Genomic DNA, 21,777 nt, shown 5'->3' with positions numbered 1-21,777 from the left:
ACCTGCTACATACAGAAGTATCAGGGCCAGGGATCCAACCTGCGCCACAGCAGCAACCTGGACCACTGCAGTGACAACTCTGAATCTTTAATCTTTTGTAGTCTTTTTAGGGACACACTTGAGGCATATGGAGATTCCCAGGCTAGGAGTTGAATCAGAGCTGTAGCTGCTGGCTGGCCCTCGCCACAGCCACAGCAACGTAAGATCCAAGCCTCATCTTTGACCTACACCACAACTCATGGCAGTGCTGGATCCTTAACCCACTGAGCAAGGCCAGGGATTGAACCCGCCTCCTCATGGATACTAGTGGAGTTCATTAACTGCTGAGCCATGATGGGAACTCCAAGAAAGGATTGTTTTTTTAAATGCAGTGTTTAAAATTTGTTTAAATTATATATTATATATAATTTATATATCTCATTCTATGTCCTATTTTTTTTTTCTTATTGAGCCCCACTTTTTCTTTTCCTTTTTTTAAGGTCAAATTTACATGCATTAAAATTAACTGAACAATGCTGACAAATAAACCTGTGTAATTCATATTTCTATAATGAGATAGAACTTCCTGATTATTTTATTTTATTTTTTTGCTTTTTAGGGCCACCCCCATGGCATATGGAATTTCCCAGGCTAGGGGTCCAATCAGAGCTGCAGCTGCTGGCCTACACCAGAGCCACAGCAATGCTGGATCCCTAACCCACTGCGAGGCCAGGGATCGAACCTGAAACCTCATGGTTCCTAGTTCGGATTTGTTTCCGCTGAGCCCCTACGGGAACTCCAGAACTTTTCCCAAAAGTTCCCTCTTGCCATTTCGCAGGCAATCGCCCTCCTGCTCCCTGCGTCCCTCCCCAAGGCACTATCCTGACCTGACTTTTCTCACCTTAGAGGAGTTTTGTCTATTCTAGAATTGTATGCAAATGGACTAATATAGTATATATTCTCTTGAGTCTGACTTCTTTAGCTCCGTGTTATGTCTGTGTGATTCACTCATGTTTTTGGGTACATCAGTAGCTTGTTCTTTATTGTTGAATTGTTTTCCATTATCCAAATATACTGCAGTTTGTTTATCAATCTTCTGTTGATGGACATTTGGGTTGTTCCCAGTTTTTATTCTTTTATTGCTTATTGTGATTAAAGCTCTTATGAACATTCCTGTATAAGTCGTTTTGTGGACATAGTTTTCATTTCTCTTGGATAACTACCTAGGAGAAGCATTGCTAGGTCAAAGGGTAGATCTATTTATAATTTTATAAGAAACTCCGAAGTCTTTATTTAAAGTGATTATATCAGAATTCCCACTGTGGTGCAATGGGATCCGTGGTGTCTCAGCAGCACAGGGACGCAGTTTTGAGTCCCGACCTGGCACAGCAGGTTAAAGGATCCAGCGCTGCACTGTGCTGCAGCCTAGATCTGATCCCTGGCCTGGGATTTCCACATGCCACAGGACAACCAAAAAAAAAAAAAAAACCGATCATATCACTTGGACATTTCAGCCAACAGTGAATTAAAATGCCAATTGTTCCATGTTGGTCAACATTTGGTGTCACCCGTCTTTTAAATTTTAGTCACTTTAACGGCAATGTTGTGATTTCTCATTGTAGATTAAATGTGCGTTTCTTGGAGTTCCTGTTGTGGCTCAGCAGTAACATACCAGATTAGTATCCATGAGGTTGTGGGTTTGATCCTTGACCTTGCTCAGTGGGTTAAAGATCCGGCGTTGCTGTGAGCTGTGCTATAGGTCCCAGACTTGACTTGTATCCTGTGTTGCTGTGGCTGTGGTGTAGGCTGGCAGCTGCAGCTCCGATCTGGCCCCTAGCCCGGGAACCTCCATATGCCTCAGGTGTGGCCCTAAAAGGACCCCCCCCAAAATGTGCATTTCTCTGATGATTAATCACTTTATCAAGTTATTAATTTATGTTTCTTTGTGGAAAGTCTGTTCAAGTTTTTGCCTTCCTCCTTTTAAAAATGTAGGATTATTTATGTTTTTACTATTGGGTTGTAGGAATTCTTTGTGTGTGTGTGTGTGTGTGTGTGTGTGTGTGTGTTTATGGCCACACCCACAGCATATGAAAGTTCCCAAGCTAGGGGTCAAATCGGAGCTATAGGTGCTGGCCTATGCCACAGCCACAGCAATGCCAGATCAGAGCTGTGTCTACAACCTGCACTACAGCTCACAGCAATGCCTGATCCTTAACCCACTGAGTGAGGCCAGGGATCAAATCTTCTTTCTCATGGATGCTAGTCAGATTCACCTCCTCTGAGCCACAATGGGACCTCCAGGAAGTCTTTATACATTCTGAAATTCGACTATTCTTTTTTTTTTGCAGTGGGAGAAGCCCACCTGTGGCATATGGAAGTCCCAGTCTAGGGGTTGAATCAGAGCTGCAGCTGCTGATCTACTGCCACAATCACAGCAATGCAGGATCTGAGCCATCTGTGACCTATGCCGAAGCCCTTGGCAACGCCAGCTCCTTAACCCACTGATGGAGGCCAGGGATCAAACCGCAACCTCATGGATTCTAGCCACGTTTTTAATCTGCTGAGCCATGATGGGAACTCCTGCCTATTCTTTTTCTTAATAGTGTTTTTTCATGAATGAAAATGCCTAGTTTTGATGAAGTTTATCAATTTTTCTTTTATGGTTATTACTTTCTGCATTTAAGAAATTTTCATGCACTTTCTGGTCATAAATATATTCTCCTAGGTATTTTCTATTTTATGGTTTTAGTTTTGTGTATAGGTCCATGATCCATTTCAAATTAATTTTTGAGTATGCTAGGTGATGGGTACTATGTTTTTTTTTTTTTTTTCTCTATGACATCTAGTTACAACATTATTTGTTGAAAGACTTTCCTTTCTCATTAAATTGCTCGGGTGCCTTAAAAATTCTAGTAAGATTTTTTTGTTGCTGAGTCTATAGGATTTTCGGCAAACAATTACGTCATTTTCAAATGAAGACAGTTTCACTTCTTTCTTTCCAATCTTTATGCCTTCTATTTCTTTTTCTTGCCTTATTGCCTGTCTAGGATTTCTAGTACAATGTTGACTACAAGTGGAGAGAGTAGACATCCTTGCCCTGTTTCCAGTCCCAAAGGGGAAATATTCAGTCTTGTATCATTAAGTATGGTGATAGCTGTAGGGTTTTTTTTAGCTGTCCTTTAGAAGGATGAAGGAGTTCAATTCTATTCCTGGTTTGCCAGAGTTGTTTTAATTCATGAATGGATATTGAATTTTGTCAAGTGCTTTTTTTTTGGTATTAACTGATAGAATCATACAGTTTTGCTGATAGAGTGAATTACACCCATTAATTTTGTTTGTTTGTTTTGCTTTTTTAGGGCCACAGTCGAGGCATATGGGAGTTCCCAGGCTAGGGGTGAATTGGAGCTACAGCTGCCGGCCTGCACCACAGCCACAGCAACGCCAGACCTGAGCCCCATCTGAGACCTACACCATAACTTGTGGCAACACTGTATCCTTAACCCACTGAGCAAGACCAGGGATGGAAACCACATCCTCATTGTTACTAGTCAGGTTCATTACCACTGAGCCACAATGGGAACTCCCTACACTGATTAATTTTTTATCTTGAGCCAGTCTTGCATTCCTGGAATAAGCCCCACTTATCCATGGTGTATTGTTCTTTTTACACATTGCTGGCTTCAATTTGCTAATATTTTGCTGAGGATTTTTTTTTTTTTTCTTTTTCTTTTTAAGGCTGTACCTGTGGCATATGGAATTTCCCAGGTTAGGGGTTGAACTGGTGCTATACCTCCCAGCCTACATCACAGCCACAGCAACACAGGATCCAAGCTGCATCTTTGACCCACAGCACAGCTTGTGGCAATGCCAGATCCCTTAACCCACTGAGCGAGGTCAGTGATAGAACCCGCATCCTAATGGATACTTACCAGATTCTTAACCCGATGAGCTACAGCGGGAACTCCTTGTTGAGGATTTTTATGTCTGTGTTCATAAGAGATGTTGATCTATAGTTTTTTTTTCTTCTTTTACTTTTTTTGTTTGCCTTTGATATCAGGATAATGTTAGTGCCATAAGGTAACTTGGGAAGTGTTCCTTCTATTTTCTGGAAGAGGTTGTGTAGAATTGTCATTATCGTTCGGTTAGAGTTCTCCAGTGACATTATCTTGGCCTGGAGATTTCTTTTTTGGAATATTTCACACTATAAATTCAATTTTTTTAATAGTTACATATTTTATTTTGAGTGAGTTTTGGTGGTTTGTAGTGTTTGAGGTATTGGTCTTAGATAAAATCCGAGTTGTTAGATTTATACGTGAAAAGTTTTTTATGTTATTTCTCTATTATCCTTTTCATAACTGCAGAGTTCATAGTGATGCCCTCTCTTTCATTCCTGATATTGGTAATTTGTTTATTCTGTCACTCATTTTTTTTTCTTGGTAAGTGTTGCTAGGAGTTTATCAGTTTATTCTTTCCAAAGAACTGGGTTTTGGTTATAAAATATTGGCCATATTCCCCGTGTTATACAATATATCCTTGTAGCTTATTTTACTTTTTTTTTTTGAAATATAGTTGATTTACGATGCTGTGTTAATTTCTGCTGAACAGCAAAGCGACTCATTTATACATACATGCATACTTATATTCAGTTACACATACATACATATATATGTGTGAGTGTGTATATTCTTTTATTTTTTTGTCTTTTTGCCTTTTCTAGGGCCACTCCTTCAGCATGTGGAGGTTCCCAGGCTAGGGGTCTAATTGGAGCTGGAGCCACCGGCCTGCACCACAGCCACAGCAACACGGGATCCAAGCCACGTCTTCGACCTACGCCACCGCTCACGGCAACGCCGGATCCTTAACCCACTGAGCAAGGCCAGAGATCGAACCCACAACCTCATGGTTCCTAGTTGGATTTGTTAACCACTGCGCCACTACAGGAACTCCCTATACATACTCTTAAAATATTCTTGTCCATTATAGTTTATCATAGGACATTGAGTAAAGTTCTCTGTGCTGAACAGTAGGATCTTGATGTCTATCCTCTGTACTCGTAGCTCATTTTACAGCTAATAGTTTGTACTTCTTACCCTCCTACCCCTCCGTGACCCCTCCCCTCTTCCCTCTCCCCACTGGTAACCACTGGTTTGTTCTCTATCTCTGCAAGTCTCCTTCATTTTTGCTATATTTACTAGTTTGTTGTATTCTTTAAATTCCATGTATAAGTTATATAGTATTTGTCTTTCTCTGCCTACCTTGTTTCACTTAGTATAATGCCAAGTCTCTTCATGTTGCTTCCAAATTTTGTTCTTTTTTTTTTTTTTTTTTTTTTTCCTGCAGCCTGAGGAAGTTCCTGGGCCAGGGATTGAACCTGAGCCACTGCCATGACAACATCAGATGCTTAACCTGCTGAGCCACACAGGAACACAATTTTGTTCTTTTTTTATGGCTGAGTGGTACTCTCTTACACACACACACACACACACACACACACACCATCTCTTCTAAGCAGTGGACACTCAGGTTGCTTTCGTATCTTGACAGTTGAGAACTGGGTTGTTTTAATTTTCAGTTGTTTGGAGATTTTCCTGGTATTCTGTTACTGATTTCTACTTTAATTCCATACAGTCAGAGAACACACCTTGTATGATTTCAGTTCTTTTGCACTTGCTATAGTCTATGTTATGACCCAGGCTATGGTCTCCTTTGGAGAATGTTTCATGTACACTTCAAAAGAGTATGTATTTTTTTTTTGTTGTTGTTGTTGTTGTTGCTATTTCTTGGGCCGCTCCCGCGGCATATGGAGGTTCCCAGGCTAGGGGTTGAATCGGAGCTGTAGCCACCGGCCTACGCCAGAGCCACAGCAACGCGGGATCCGAGCCGCGTCTGCAACCTACACCACAGCTCACGGCAACGCTGGATCCTCAACTCACTGAGCAAGGGCAGGGACCAAACCCGCAACCTCATGGTTCCCAGTCGGATTCGTTAACCACTGCGCCACGACGGGAACTCCCCCAAAAGAGTATGTATTTTGTCGCTGTTTGGTAGTAGGTCAGTTAGATCTATTTGGTTGTTGATGTTGTTCAGTTCTTCTATATCCTTGTTAATTGTCTGTGTACTTGTTATATTGATGACTGAGAGAGAAATGTTGAAATCTCCAACTCTAATTGTGAACCTGTCTATTTCTCCTTTAACTTCTGGCAGCTTTTTCATGTATTTTGAAACTTTGTCATTAGATACAAACACATTTAGGATTTTGGGTTTTTTTGTTTGTTTGTTTTGCTTTTTAGGACCACACCCTTGGCATATGGAGGTTCCCAGGCTAGGGGTCCAATCGGAGCTGTAGCCACCAGCCACAGCCACAGCCACAGCCACAGCAATGCAGGATCTGAGCTGAGTCTGTGACCTACACCACAGCTCACAGCAATGCCAGATCCTTAACCCACTGAGCAAGGCCAGGGATTGAACCTGCATCCTCATGGATACTAGTCACATTCGTTTCCGCTGAGCCATGATGGGAACTCCTAGGATTGTTATGTCATGATAAATTGTCTCTTTTACCATTATGTTGTGTGTGTGTGTGTGTGTTGTGTTTTTTTTTGTTTTTTTTTTTTTTTTGTCTTTTGTCTTTTGTCTTTTTAGGGCTGCACTCATGGCGTGTGGAGGTTCCCAGGCTAGGGGTCCAATCAGAGCTACAGCTGCTGGCCTACACCACAGCCACAGCAACGCCAGATCCAAGTTGCATCTGCAACCTACACCACAGCTCATGGCAATGCCGGATCCTCAACCCACTGAGCGAGGCCAGGGATTGAACCCTCAACCTCAAGGTTCCTAGTTGGATTCGTTTCCACTGCCCCACAATGGGAACTCCTCTTTTACCATTATGTGATGTCTCTTACTCTAACTTTTTTTTTTTGGCCACACCCAAGGCATGCAGAAGTTCCCGCGCTAGGGATCGAACCCAAGCCGTAGGGTGACAACACTAGCTCCTTAACCCAGGAAACTCCAAATTTCTTTGTTCTGAGCTCTACCTTGTCTGATATTCCTAGAACTACTCCACCTTTCTTTTGATTAGCATTTGCTTGGTAGATCTTTTTCCATTGATAATCCATCTCTTAGTCCAGTTCTCAAAGTTTTCCTAATCTGTTTGAGGTCAGAGTTGCATACGGGCAGCTTAGAGGAAATTCATAATTTACTTTATGGGGTCACTTTTCCAAGTTCCTTCCTCTCTACAACCTCCCTGGTACTTTCTGGTTCCCTGGCCTCCCTTTTTGAGACCTCACGGAAAGCTGGGGCTTTAGTTACCCTTCTCTAAAGCATACTTCTTACGACTACTCACCTTCAGGGCCAAGTAGAGGGGGGTCACGGAGAAAAAAAAAAGTATTAGCTCCCTCTTGGGACCACAGCTCCTCCACTTGGAGAGGAAGATTCCTCTCCCTCGGAGCTTTCAGTCCTTCCACGTCCTGCTGTTGATTCCGTTGCTCTCCCTGCTCAGGGATTCATCACGGACATGGGGGCTCCAAGAGTGGGGAGAAGAAAAGAACAAAAGGTCCTTGAACCACAACTGTAGGGCTTCTCTAAGAGCTTTCCCTGTCTACTCCCTAGTACCCACTTCTGAATTTTGAGTTGCCTTGAGTTCAGGTCAGGGGTAAACTCCCTGATGACTTGCTGGTACTTTGCAGTCTCATCTTCCTCAATCACCTGCTATTGCTTACTTTGCAGAATTGCCAGATAGCTGCTCTATGCATGCATTCTGTACAGGCTGTGAAACAGTCAGTGGAGAGACAGATACAACATGCTTAATCATTCTTAGCTAGAACCAGAACCAAACCACTGTCTCTTCTGGTCATTCGAAAGTTTCTTCTCCCTTTGATATCTGCATTACCTGTAGTGACATCCCCTTTTTCATGGATGATAGAAGCAAATTTGTGTTTCCTCTTTGTTTATATTGATCTTACTATGGGCTTACCCATTTTATTAATTAAAGAACCAACTTTTTTTTTTCTTGTCTTTTTGCCTTTTCTAGGGCCACTCCCACAGCATATGGAGGTTCCCAGGCTAGGGGTCGAATCAGAACTGTAGCCACTGGCCTACACCAGAGCCATAGCAACTCGGATCCAAGCTCCTCTGTGACCTACACCACAGCTCATGGCAACGCCAGATCCTTAACCCACTGAGCAAGGCCAGGGATCGAACCCGCAACCTCATGATTCCTAGTTGGATTCGTTAACCACTGAGTCACAACGGGAACTCCTAAAGAACCAATTTTAGGGAGTTCCCGTTGTGACTCAGTGGGTTAAGAACCCAACTAGTCTCCTTGAAGAGTTGGGTTTGATCCTTGGCCTTGCTCAGTGGGTTAAGGATCCAGCCTTGCTGCAAGCTGCAGTGTAGGCAGATGCGGCTCAGATCTGGTGTCACTGTGGCTGTGGTGTACTTTTGTATGCCACAGGTGCAGCCCTAAAAAGATTAAAATAAACGAGCAAACAAACAACTTTAGGCTTTTAAAATTTTCTCTATTGTTCATTTTCTATTTCATTGCTTTCCGGTATTGCCTGTATTACCTCCTTTTTTTTTTTTTTTTTTTAAGCTTTTCGTTTAATTCAATCCCTTTTTTCAGAATGGCTGGACCAGGCTACATCCTCATCAGCAGTGGGAGAGTCCCTGTTCCTCCCCACATCCCACTAGCCCTGGTACCCAGCTTTCTGATTTTGCCAGTCTAGTAGCTGTGAAATAATATCTATTTCTCTGATTATCAGTCTCCAGTGTTTAGAATCTCTCTTGTGTTTAAAGACCTCCAGAGGAAGCTCTGTGGATATCCTCTAGTGTTTAACCAATTCATGGTTAGGAAACTGTTCTAACCAAAATCTTTCTTCCTGCTCATGCATTCAGCTCTTCAGCTGTTTGTTTTAATTAAGAATGGCCTGGGAGTTCCCGTCGTGGCTCAGTGATTAACGAATCCGACTAGGAACCATGCAGTTGCGGGTTCGATCCCTGGCCTTGCTCAGTGGGTTAAGGATCCGACATTGCCGTGAACTGTGGTGTAGGCCGGCGGCTACATCTCCGATTGGACCCCTACCCTGGGAACCTCCATATGCCGTGGGTGTGGCCCTAGAAAAGGCAAAAAGACAAAAAAAAAAAAAAAAAAAAAAAAAGAATGCCCTGGAGTTCCCATTGTGGCTCAGTGGGTTAAGACCCCGACTTAGTTTTCATAAGGACACAGATTCCATCCCTGGGCTCCCTCGGTGGGTTAAGGATCCAGCATTGCCACAAACTGCAGTATAGGCAGATGCGGCTCGTATCTGGTATTGCTGTGGCTGTGTTGTAGGCCAGAAGCTGCAGCTCTTATTCAACCCCTAGCTTGGGAACTTCCACATGCCAGATGTGCAGCCCTAAAAGGAACAGAAAGAAAGAAAGAAATTAAAAAAAAAGAATGGCCTGGGAAGGAGCTCTTTGCTTGCCAAAATCTCATTTTGGACCATTTTCTCTTCCAGCCTCCAACCTCAGTAGAAAACTTCGCCGAATCCACCAGCCAGGTCTCAGACTCCCCCGAATCTCCGCTGAGCGTGACTGTGACAACCAGCTCTGAGTGCAGTAGCTCAGAGGTGGACAGGGTGGTCCCCATTAAATGCGAGCAGCAGCAGAGGCCTCGGCACCTCATCCAGGAAAAAATATCGAAAAAGTCTCTGCCTACAAAATCCCAGAGCTTCTTGGGGAATCTGAAGCCAAGCTGGACTTTGCTAGAGAGTGGCATGAAGAAGCAACGTCCGGTGTCAGAGCTGTTCACCAAGGTTCAGTTGAGGGAGAAGCTGTCCTTGTCCCCAGCTCACTTTAATCCAAAACTGGTGCTGAGTGACCAGTCACGTGAGTGCCAGCCTATGCAGGGATGTGCCAAGAGCTTAGGGGATGGAGTAACCAGCAGAACTAGCCCTAATCGTGGGGAGTGCCCAGTTGGGGGGGGGGCTGTAGCCCCTGCCTTCAGGGAGACGCCAGTCTGATGGTGGAGACACAGTCCTTGTCCCTAAAGAGTATCTAGTCTTACTGGGAAAGCAAAAAAATGATAAAAGATATAATGCTGTGTCTAAGTACTCTCTTCTATCTTTCCTGGCTCTTATTCAAATGAGGCCCATTCAGCTGAGCCTGTACAAGTTGGGGATGTTAAGTTGGAAAAAAAAAGGGAGGGAGGAGTTCCCCAGTGGCTCAGTGGGTTAAGGATCCAGCATTGTCACTGCTGTGGCTTGGGTTGCTGCTGTGGCGTGGGTTCGATCCCTGGCCCGGAAACTTCTGCATGCCAAGAGGCGGCCAAAAACAAAAAACAAACAAACAGAAAGCAGGGAAGAGAAATGATTTGGAGGAAAGGCACAATGGCCGCTTCTGATTCAGGGGCTCCAGCCAACTTTAAGTGGGAGACCCCAGTGGGGAATGGGCTTTGCCAGGAATTTGTCCAGCAGAACAGACTGACGATGCCAATGACTTTGCCTTTCCAGAAAACCCCTCCCTGCCCCGGAAGTGCTTCTTCCACAGCCGAAGCTCTGGCGAGAAGAGGCAGCTGGATGTGCCCTCCCTCCTCCTCTTGCAGAATTCTCACGGCCATGGTGTTTCTCTGAAAGATCTGCTGGTGGTTGCCACTCCAGCCCGACTGGATCCAAGGCCCTGCAGAAGCCACAAAGGTGTCAAGAGAGACCTGTGTATACAGGATCAGGAAGCACACAGTCACTGAACTGATCTCTGGTCAAAGAGGATGTGAGGGGGAAGTAGGTAGGCCTACCCATATTCCCTTAATGCACCTGGCACGTTGGCAGGCACTATATAGGTATTTCTGGAATGTTGGCTTGGTAGGTAGATGGATAAAGACATACAGGTAAGTTGGAGTTCCTGTCGTGGCTCAGTGGTTAACGAATCCGACTAGGAACCATGAGGTTGCAGGTTCGATCCCTGGCCTTGCTCAGTGGGTTAAGGATCTGGCGTTGCCGTGAGCTGTGGTGTAGGTCACAGATGTGGCTTGGATCTGGTGTTGCTGTGGCTGTGGTGTAGGCCAGCAGCTACAGCTCTGATTTGACCCCTAGCCTGGGAACCTCCATATGCTGCGGGGAGCGGCCCAAGAAATGGCAAAAAAAAAAAAAAAAAAAAAAAAAAGAGAAAGACATACAGGTAAGTAGACAAGACTAACCTCAGTCAAAATGTAACACCCCCCCCTGCAATGTATATTTCTACTATGACTGATCTGCGCCCACTGCTTTAAGTATACTTTGCTTTGTCTTTTGTTGTTGTTGTTGTTGTTTTTCGCTTTTTAGGGCCGCACCTGTAGCATATGGAAGTTCCCAGGCTAGGGGTCGAATCGGAGCTACAGCTGCCGGCCTACACCACAGCCACAGCAACGCAGCATCTGAGCGCATCTTCGACCTACACCACAGCTCAATGCAATGCTGGATCCTTAACCCACTGAGCAAGGCCAGAGATCGAAGCGACCTCCTCATGGATCCTAGTCGGGTTCATTACCGCTGAGCCACGATGGGAATTCCTGCTTTGTCTTCTACTTCCCACTCAAGTTGAGACAGTCACTGATTCTGGTCCCAGAAGTAAAACCGTGTCAACTATGAGGGGTTGATTTCCACACCTTTTGTGCGGTGTCAGCCTGGCCCAGGTCCAGGTCACTTGCCCCCAAAGCTGAGCGTGTAACGGAGTGTACTGAGTGGACAGAACAATGGGATTGTGGCACCTGAGAAGATCTGGAAACAAAAACCCTTAAGCTGTGTCAAAGGACCAAAGAGATTTGCAGAGGAGCCCTCTGTCAGACCTTGACGATTCTGAAGGAAGGTGGTATGGAAACTCTACAGCTCATTCTGAGGGCTCATTAAAATGTGTATTCCGAGTTCCCGTTGTGGCTCGGCAGTTAGTGAACCGGACTAGCTTCCATGAGGACAAGGGTTTGATCCCTGACCTCGCTCAGTGCGTTAAGGATCACCAGCATTGCCGCGAGCTGTGGTGTAGGCTGCAGACATGGTTCAGATCCTGGGTTGCTGTGGCTGTGGTGTAGGTTGGCGGCTACAGTTCTGGTTGGACCCCTAGCCTGGGAACCTCCACATACCGCAGATGAGGCCCTAAAAAGACAAAAAGACCAAAAATAAATAACATAAAATGAAATGCATATTCTAAGGTGTGCTTCCAGAAATTCTGGTTGAGTAGGTCCTTCGGGGGGCCTGCATTTTTTTCTTCTTTTTTTGCCATTCCATAGCACATGGAGTTCTGGGCCAGGGATCAGATCAGAGCCGCAGTCACGACCTAAGCCCCAGTTTCGGCAATGCTAGGCTGGGGATCAAACCCGACTCCCAACCCGCCTAAGATGCTACCAATCCTGTTGCGCAACAGCGTGAACCCCAGGAATCTGCATTTTCAGGAGCTCCACTTGGTGATTCTAATGGTCCTCTCACTACCCTCAGAGGAAAACTGGGCCTGGAGTTTCCCAAACTTCCCTGATGATATGGATCACTTGGGGGCTCTCATCAAGCCTATAGTTTCCTAGGCCACACCCCTGGAAATCCCGACACAAGAGACTTGGGATGGGCCCATTGGGAAGTGGTCTTTTTTTTTTTTTTTCTTTTTGCCATTTTTTGGGGCTGTTCCCGCAGCATATGGAGGTTCCCAGGCTAGGGTCGAATTGGAGCTGTAGCCGCTGGCCTATGCCAGAGCCACAGCAACGCGGGATCCGAGCTGCGTCTGCAACCTATACCACAGCTCACAGCAACGCCAGATCCTTAACCCACTGAGCAAGGCCAGGGATCGAACCCGCAACCTCATGGTTCCTAGTCGGATTTGTTAACCACTGTGCCACGACAGGAACTCCGGAAGTGGTCTTTTGAGGAAGCATCTCAGTACTTGGGTAGTGAAGACTGGCCCACCTTTAGCCCCAGGCCTGGAAAAGGAACCCCTGCCGGCCACGCCTGACCTGTGGGCCTGTTATAGGAATAAAACTCCTCAAACCCAATGGGGCTCAAACCCACCCCCACTATCTTCGGTTCATAGTTTTCCACAATTTTAAGTTATTTATGCTCCTATTATAAGAAAGAGGGAGGGTGATGTGGCCGATTACAATAAAACCTTTTCTTCGCTGTGACTCTTAAAAGGAAGTTATAATGATCAGAAGCCACACTGAGAAAGGGAGGAGATCATTCTAATCAAGGGTGTGAAAGGAGTTCCCCTGGTGGCTCAGGGGGTTAAGAACCTGACTCGTATCCATGAAGATGCGAGTTCAATTCCTGGCCTCGCTCAGTGGGTTAAAGATCCAGCGTTGCCACAAAGCTGTGACTCGGATCTGGCATTGCTGTGGTGTCGACCAGCAGCTGCAGCTCCGATTTGATCCCTAGACTGGGACTTCCATATGCCCGCCAGTGCCACAGTAAAAAGAAAAAAAAAGGGAATGGTAAGAAAAAGCGCCTCAGGGCTTGACCATTGAATTTGGCTCTGGACCTCTGCTGTGGTTTGGCTGCGCCATGACGGGAACTCCCCAGACATGTTTTTTTTAATGAATATTCATGACAGTAAAATTTACCCCTTTTTGGTAGCATACTGTATAGGCCAGCACGCCTCTGAATATATTTTTAAAATCTAATTCCAATCACAACTGTACACTTTAGAAGAGAAAAAACTGGTTCAAAGAGCATAAGGCTTAACATTCAAGAGGTACCGCAGCTCTTAAGTGGCAGAGCAAAGATTTGGGTCAGATGTTTCTGATTCCTAAGCCTCAAGTTCTTTTTTTTTTTTTTTTTTTTTTTTCCTTTTTGGCGACAGTATATGGAGTTCTGGGGCCAGGGATCAGGTCACAGCCGAAGTTGCCACCTAAGCCGCAGCTGTGGCAACACTGGATCCTTAACCCACTGTGCGGGGGCTGGGGATGGAACTTGCATCCCAGCGCTCCTAAGACGCCACTGATTGATTCCGTTGGGCCACAGCGGGAACTCCTCAAGCTTCAAGCTCTTAAGGACACGCTATCTTTCTTTCAAATAGCGTTTTTAATGTTAGTCTTCATTTAGAGCTGGGGGAATAAGACATGCCTCTTTCATGAAGGCGTTCCTGCAGGGAGCAGAGAAGGCCAAGACTAAGCAGGGCTTCCTAGACTACCATGAGGAGTCAACCAGATCTCAGACTGCTCCTCTGCTTCTCCATCAGATAAGGGCATCTAAAAATCCCCACCTGGAGTTCCCGTCATAGCGCATTGGAAATGAATCTGACTAGGAACCATGAGGTTGTGGGTTCGATCCCTGGCCTTGCTCAGTGGGATAAGGATCTGGCATTGCCGTGAGCTGTGGTGTAGGTTGCAGATGCAGCTCGGATCCCACGTTCCTGTGACTGAGGTGTAGGCTAGCAGCTGTAGCTCTGATTCGACCCCTGGCCTGGGAACCTCCATATGCTTTGGGTGCGGCTCTAAAAAGCAAAATAAATAAATATACATAAATAAATAAAAATTAAAATTTGTTGCAATTCTCAAAATAAAAATATATGTATAAAAAAAATTCCTCACCTGGGTTTTTCTGGTGGCTCAGTGGGGTAAGGATCCAGCGTTGTCACTGCTGTGGCTCTGGTTACAACTGTGGCTTGGGTTTGGTCCTGGAATTTCCGCATGCCGCGGGTGAGGGCCCTCCCCCCAAAAAAATCCCCACCTAATCCACAGCAAAGGCTAACTGGTGAAAGTCTAATTCTGCACAGCCGAATGCCTGTCAACACACTGATTTGCAAATAGAGCTGGATGTGCTGTGAGACTGGGATTTCTGCATAATAAATAGTTGAATGAAAGAAGGAAAGAGCAGCGCAGAAGTCCCAATTATGGAGCATGGGCTTTCTTGGTAGGTGTCATAGTAACACCTCCCACACATCAAGTTTACATATCATGTCTCATGTCACTGCTGTGAGGTTGGCAAGGCAGCCATTGCTGCTTTATCCTCAGTTTACAGATGAAGAGAATCAAGATTTCGGGACATTAAATGATTTGCCCCATGTCATGCAAGTGGTGGCTCTGGATAAACTAGCCTGCTGGTTCTTCCTTTCCCACTCGGCCACCCACTTGGTTGGATCCCATCCAGACCTATGGATCAGGAATCCAGCCCTGACAAATGCCTCCATTTTTCTCCTTAAGTCCCTGTAATCTCATCATCCTTCCTCTGGGTCCACTTTCACAGTGGGCGGGCCACTGAGCCCAGGGTTTCAGATCTGCTAATCATTGAGTTTTAGGGGATAGAGAGCCCATTTTGTAGGATTTGAAGGATGATTAAAAGAGTGCTAATGGGAGTTCCCATCGTGGCTCAGTGGTTAACGAATCCGACTAGGAACCATGAGGTTGCGGGTTCGATCCCTGGCCTTGCTCAGTGGGTTAAGGATCTGGCATTGCTGGGAGCTGTGGTGTAGGTCACAGACGGGGCTTGGATCCTGCATTGCTGTGGCTCTGGTGTAGGCTGGCGGCTACAGCTCCGATGAGACCCCTAGCCTGAGAACCTCCACATGCCGTGGGGGCGGCCCTAGAAAAGACAAAAAAAAAAAAAAAAAAAGCTTGCTCATGTTGGGTGCTTGGCACCTTACGGAATGAACAGTGGATGCAATGATGATGATGATGGATGTGCTGATGGTCCTTTACTGATGGTGCTGAGCCCAGGACACCCTTGCTTTTGGTGTTTTACAGGCTTTGCATACGTAATCCCAATTCTCAAAGCAACTCTTTGTGGCAAGGGCCATTGTTGTTAGGTTTGCAGAGGGAGGACGACGCCCGACCAAGTTCATAAAGCAAAAGAGATTTATGGGAGTTCCCGTCGTGGCGCAGTGGTTAACGAATCCGACTAGGAACCATGAGGTTGCGGGTTTGGTCCCTGCCCTTGCTCAGTGGGTTAACGATCCGGCGTTGCCGTGAGCTGTGGTGTAGGTTGCAGACGCAGCTCGGATCCCGCGTTGCTGTGGCTCTGGCGTAGGCCGGTGGCTACAGCTCCGATTAGACGCCTAGCCTGGGAACCTCCATATGCCGCGGGAGCGGCCCAAGAAATAGCAACAACAACAAAAAAGACAAAAAGACAAAAAAAAAAAAAAAAAAAGATTTATGAAGGCATCAGAGGGGCATGGCCTGAGCTCAAGACGGCACCAGCTCTGACTGTGAGGAGGTGCCAGGTTTATAAAGGATCTAAGGCGGGAATCTGTGTCTGGAGTTCATGGTGGGAACTTGTGGCAGGAGCGACGAAGGAGGAGGGAAGGTCAAGGGAGGGGCAGGGTGTCGAGTCCCACGACAGAGGGCAGAGGCGGTTCCTCTACGCGGGGAGTTGTTTTCCGCAGGCCATTATTTCTTGCTGCCCAACTTGAGCCTCCGCATTCTGGGAGAGGGTGTCCACAGCCTGTGAACAGCCATGTTTGGGGTGTGGGAGTGGGGTCTGTCTGCATCTTCCAGGGAACCTATCCGTTGTTATTCTCCCTTTTCAAGTGAGGAAACCAAGGTTTAGAGAGATTTAGTAACTCCCCCAAGGGCACACAAATATCAGGTGTTGCTTCTAAGCTTTACCACTTGTTATCTCTGGCCGGCCAGCTTGGCAGCTCTTAAATATTCCATAGCAAGTGCTTGGGGCTGCAAGGATGCAGGATGATGTCTGCTCTATAGGGAAGGAATTTCTGGTGACTGTGACTGTGAATCACCTGAGAGCCTCCTGTCCTGCTAGATGGCCATGGTGATGATGAGTTAATTGAATCGAATATTCTAGAAGCCACTTTAAAGGAAAATCTAAGAAAAAAATTTTTGTCTTTCTTTCCAGAATCAGACTGGATCTCTGCCATTTTGTTCCTTTCCTCCTCTGACTCCCAGGAAATGATCTGTCTCTTCCAACAGTCTCTACGATGTTCAGAGAAGCAACTGAAAGTTTTATCTCCTCATCTAGACATCTTGGTCTTATGACTACCTCCCAAAGCACCACAGAGGCTAACAGCCTTAGCTTTTTGTGCCCTCCCGGTTAGCTTCCAGTCCTGCAGGACCATGACTTCTGGGAGTTATTGGTGCGGCTCCAGGACATACTCCAGTTGCCCCACCAGTGGCGTTGCTTTGGGCCCTCACATGGCACTGTCATCCAGCTCACGCCCAGGAATAGAGCAATATGAAGAAGAGAGCAGTATTGCAGAGAAAGACTTTTTCCAGGAGTCCAAAGCCCTCGGGGCATCAACAGGACTGTGTCAGTTGGTCCCCAATTCCAGAGAGAAAAGACAAAGGGCTGGGCTTGATGGAGAAGGCTGAGCCCTGAGTAAAGGAGCTGGGTTCTAACTTCACCAGGTAAAGACCAGACCTCCTCGCACACTCACGCCGCAGTGCCCAAGCATCCTCCTGCCACCTCCTTTGCCAGCCCCACTCAAAGTGCCAGCAAAGACAGAGGTGAGATGAGAGTACCCAGCCTGCAGGTGTTTCTTCCACGGACCTGAAGAAATGATGCATCTTCCCCTCAAGTGTGCATTAATAAAGTAAATTGCTGGAGTTCCCTGGTGGCTCAGCAGGTTAAGGAGCCTACAGTCTCTACAATGTCCACAGAAGCAACTGAAAGTTTTATCTCCTCATCTATTGTAAATAATCCTGCAACAAACATAGGGGTGCATGTATCTTTTTACATTTGGTGTTTTCCTTTTCTTTGAATAAATACCCAGAAGTGGAATTTCTGGATTATATGGTAGTTCTAGTTTTCATTTTTTGAGGACCCTCTATGCTGTGGCGATCATGGAATCTGTTTCCTAACGTAGGTGGAGGAGTTCCTGCCTCCAGATGAATTTAAAAGGGTAAGCACTGAAGGAAACATTTCCAAATGCAAAAATGATGTCCGGAAGATAAAATCGTTAAATGCAGCCGTGTTGGAGCTGGCACATTCTCTAGGCTCAGAACTCTCTGGACGGTTTAAAAGACATGTGCGCCCCCACACCACCTCCAGGCAAAACTAGTCACTCTGGCCTGGAGGAAAGCTCCCTCAAAGGGTCCTGATGCGTAGCCAAGTTTGGGAGCCCACTTATCTGGCTCACCCCATTGGGTAACCCTAGCCCACCTGAGACAGGCGGAGTAGCTCTCCCTGACCTTAAATTGTCAATTGCAGACTCCAGTTTTCTTTCCACCCTGGCAGGGAGTGTAGGGGAGGCAGACTGGCAGCTGTTCCAAGCATCCTCTCCCACCCCTACTGGATGAACACATGAGCCGAAAGTAATCATTCACAGTCCTTGTCTTTACAGCTGGCGTGTCACTTAGCTTAATTACAGCACACAGTGGCATTTCGACTGGAGGAATCTAAAAAAGCAATAAAATGGGTTTTGCAAATTGTTAGGAAGGCAATGAAGACCTCGAAACTGCAATTTACTAAGCATTGCTTTCAATTATTTTTCGTTCTACAGGCATGACTCTAGGTTCTTAACCAGCAGCCTGGGAAAGCCTATCTGGTGATGCGAGTGGTGCAGAGTATGGCACGTCTCCTGAGAGCACACTGTGTGCTGGGGAGGTGGTGAGAGGCTCCAGGAGATGCCTTGAGGTGGGAGGGGAGGCACCTGCTAACCAGGCATCCACCATGACTCTCTCCAACCACAGACCCTGACTGGCCTGCGGTGGCCTTTAGCAAGGCACCCCCTCCTTCCTTTTAACTCCTGAACCCCTACTGTCCCCAAAGGAAAGAAATGTGGGAAAGCAAAATATAGGATTTAATTTAAACATCTAGAATTGGTGCTTGGCGTCTCCAGCTCTGCCAGATTTTTTTTTTTTTTAATCTTTTTAGGGCTATACCCGTGGCATAGGGTTTGAATTGGAGCTGTAGCCACCAGCCAACACCACAGCCAATGCAATACCAGATCTGAGCTGCGTCTGTGTCCTGCACCACAGCTTGGTCAGTGTGGGATCCACTAACCCACAGATCAAGGCCAGGAGTAGAACCTGCATCCTCATGGATACTAGTTGGGTTCTTAACCTGCTGAGCCACACCAGGAACTCCTCTGGCTGATTTCTTTTGCTGGTTTAATTCTTTTGCTGGTCCCTCTTAATTCTTGAATGTGTACATCTTGGGCAGCCATTTTAAAAGACAAGACTGTGGGGTCCCTCTAGCACCCCGCTTCCCCAAGCCTAGGAGTTTTAGGAATGATACCTAAAAGGGACCCTACCCATCTGAGAAAGGGGTAGAAGCAGCAGAAAGTCCAAGCAGGTGTGCTGAGATCCCCCCCTGCTGTGAGCAACATCGGCCAGCTCGATAACCAGGAGCAGAATGCCAGCTGCCTCTGCAGTCATACCAGGCGGGAGAACAAACACGCAAATCCTGTTGGCAAACAGAGCAGAGCCGTCGCAACGTTGCCAAAGCAAACAGGAGCTGAGGCAGTGATGGACTCTCACTTCCCCTTGGATCTGGTAGAGGGTGAGACTAAGCCAGCTAAGCCCAAGTGTCAGGGCATCAAGTAGCCATAGGAGTTGGGATTGGGAAGGCTTATGAACCCAGGGCACAAGCTGGACCCTTAATCTCCTTGCCATGATCCCTTCTGAGTTTGGCACAGACCAAGAAAGGTCAGATCGTGATAAAGTAGTGTCACCTGTATTGCTTTGTTTATTCTTCACAGCAATCTTGTGAGATCAGTATTATTCCCATCTTGCAGATGAGAAAACTGAGGCTAAGGGGTCATCAAAGACATAGAGCCACTGACTCAGTGCTGTACTTCTCATTCCCTCTGCCCTTCCCTCCCTCCACCCCAAACTCTCCCATGTCAATTCCCCAGGCTCTTTCGCTGGCGTGGGGGGGGGGAAGAGCACAGTCTTGAGTTTGAGTTTCTTCCAGCTCTGATTCATTCTGTTCACAGCTCTCATGGAAAGAACCATCTTTCCATGGGCAGCTGAGAAGCTGGCAGTCCAAGGAGAGGGATGGGGGTTACTTTTTCTTTTAGACCAGGAAACAGTTAGCTGACCTTGTTTCTGTCTGCCACACCTACCAACAGAAACGGAAGCCCAGGGAGATGACTTTGTTTACAAATATTTTCGCTTATTTGGAAATTTCACCAGTGTTTCTGATCCCCACCTCTTTTTTAAATAGGAAAGACCTGCATCAAGATCTCCGGTTTTCATGTTATAATTTGGTTGTGTGTGGAAACCATCTGCATAGACCCACTTCTGACTCACAGCCTTCTGGTGTCTCTAGGTCTCTATGGAAATTCATATCCCTTGCCACCTGGTTGAGGAAATGCATGTCACCGAAAGGTGCACAGTAGCTATATATTCATAGTTAATGGAGGGCCTGGGCTCCTACAGAAAAGAAAAGCCAGCTGTTGGATTGGCCATTCCCTTCTGGGTCCTCAGCAGATTTCCTGATTATATGAAATTTCCTGATTATTTTCCAATATTCCTGTTTGAGGGGAAGGAGGGTCAGGAGGAAGAAAGAGAAATTGTTCATTGGACTCAGACCCTATAACCAATCCATTCCCCCCTAGCATTTTGTTGTTGTTGTTGTCTTTTGTCTTTTTAGGGCCACATCTGTGGCATATGTAAGTCCCCAGGCTAGGGGTCCAATCAGCGCTGTGGCTGCCCACCTACACTCCAGCCACACCACAGCTCAGGGATCCCGAACCCACTGAGCAATGCTGGGATTGAACCTGCATCCTCATGGATCCTAATCGGGTTGATTAACCACTGAGCCACGATGGAACCCCCCCTCCCCCCACCCCTAACATTTTCTTTTGCTCTGTTGCTGGAGGCCCTGCAGAGAAAAGCCTTTGTGAGAAGGGATGGGGGAAAGGAGTGAGGAGGCGGGCGCGTTTGGAGCACGCCCTCCACTCCCGGTCGGAGAGAGGATTTAGAAAGCAGGGGTGGGGAGTTCCCATCGTGGCGCAGTGATTAACGAATCCGACTAGGAACCATGAGGTTGCTGGTTCGGTCCCTGCCCTTGCTCAGTGGGTTAAACGATCCGGCGGTGTAGGTTGCAAACGCGGCTCGGATCCCACGTTGCTGTGGCTCTGGCGTAGGCCGGTGGCTACAGCACCCTAGCCTAGGGGGAAAAAAAAAAAAAAAAAAAAAAAAGGAAGCAGAGGTGGGGTGGGGGCCCCCAGCGGAGAGCCAGGACTGTGAGGAGCTGGTTTGGAGCTTCCGATGGAGAAGACTGCGGCCCAGCAAAGGCGAATCTGGGTGGATTTGCCCGCGATTGGATATTTGGTCGCATGGAATAAAAACCTCTCTCCCCACCACCCAGGTCTGAAGTTCGGTTCCAAGCGACCCGAGGAGTACGGGTGACTCCGGGCGCTGAGCCCCGCACCCCTCAGAGGAGAAAAATCCCGAATGGACCGTTCCTCCCCGCCTGCTTCGGCCACGCCGCGCTGCACCAGCGCTGTCCCGCCGAGCGCAACCCGGCTCGGGAGCCAGGACCGGGAACCCGGCACCGCGGCCGCGGGCCAAAGGGCTCCATGCAGAGAAGCCAGGCCTTCTTCGCCCTGGCAGGGTCCCCAAGGAGGATCGGGCCGGGGCTGGAAGTAAGACAGAGGTTGGGGGACCTGCGCCCAGGCTCCCCGGCAGAAATCCGCAGGGCTGGGCGGGACTGCCACTTGCTAAGCGCTTCCATCTCGCCCCACAAAGCCGCAGAGGGAAAGTCGGTTCCCCACGGGGCTGGACATTGGCTTCCTTTCCGTACGGACTTGAGAATCCTGAGGTGGCTCTGCTGTTTATTTAGCGAATATTACGTTCCAGGCACTGGGGCAAAGCGCGCAATGGACTTTATTATCCCCCGAAGCACTCCATAAGGGAGCCACGATTCCCTATTTACAGACGCGAAAACTGAGCCTGAGAAGTGGGGTAAATCA

At 47.0% G+C, this 21,777-nt stretch overlaps 1 protein-coding gene across 3 annotated transcripts in view; it reads left to right on the top strand.

The window, feature by feature from the left end:
- The window catches only part of TTLL6 (tubulin tyrosine ligase like 6), a 53,089-nt gene extending 35,467 nt beyond the window's left edge, over positions 1-17,622 (top strand). For all 3 annotated transcript variants that reach the window (XM_013980116.2, XM_013980112.2, XM_021067112.1), the window contains 3 exons: positions 9,471-9,840; positions 10,464-10,734; positions 16,755-17,622. In XM_013980116.2, the coding sequence (XP_013835570.1) occupies positions 9,471-9,840; positions 10,464-10,696 (603 nt within the window). In that variant the 3' untranslated portion in view covers positions 10,697-10,734; positions 16,755-17,622. The remainder of the gene's footprint in view (positions 1-9,470; positions 9,841-10,463; positions 10,735-16,754) is intronic.

The sequence above is a fragment of the Sus scrofa genome, chromosome 12 (genome assembly GCF_000003025.6).
Source record: "Sus scrofa isolate TJ Tabasco breed Duroc chromosome 12, Sscrofa11.1, whole genome shotgun sequence".
In the NCBI taxonomy this organism is placed as follows: domain Eukaryota; kingdom Metazoa; phylum Chordata; class Mammalia; order Artiodactyla; family Suidae; genus Sus; species Sus scrofa.
The sequence above is the reverse complement of the archived record's forward strand: the minus strand, read 5'-3'. Positions and strand labels throughout refer to the sequence as shown.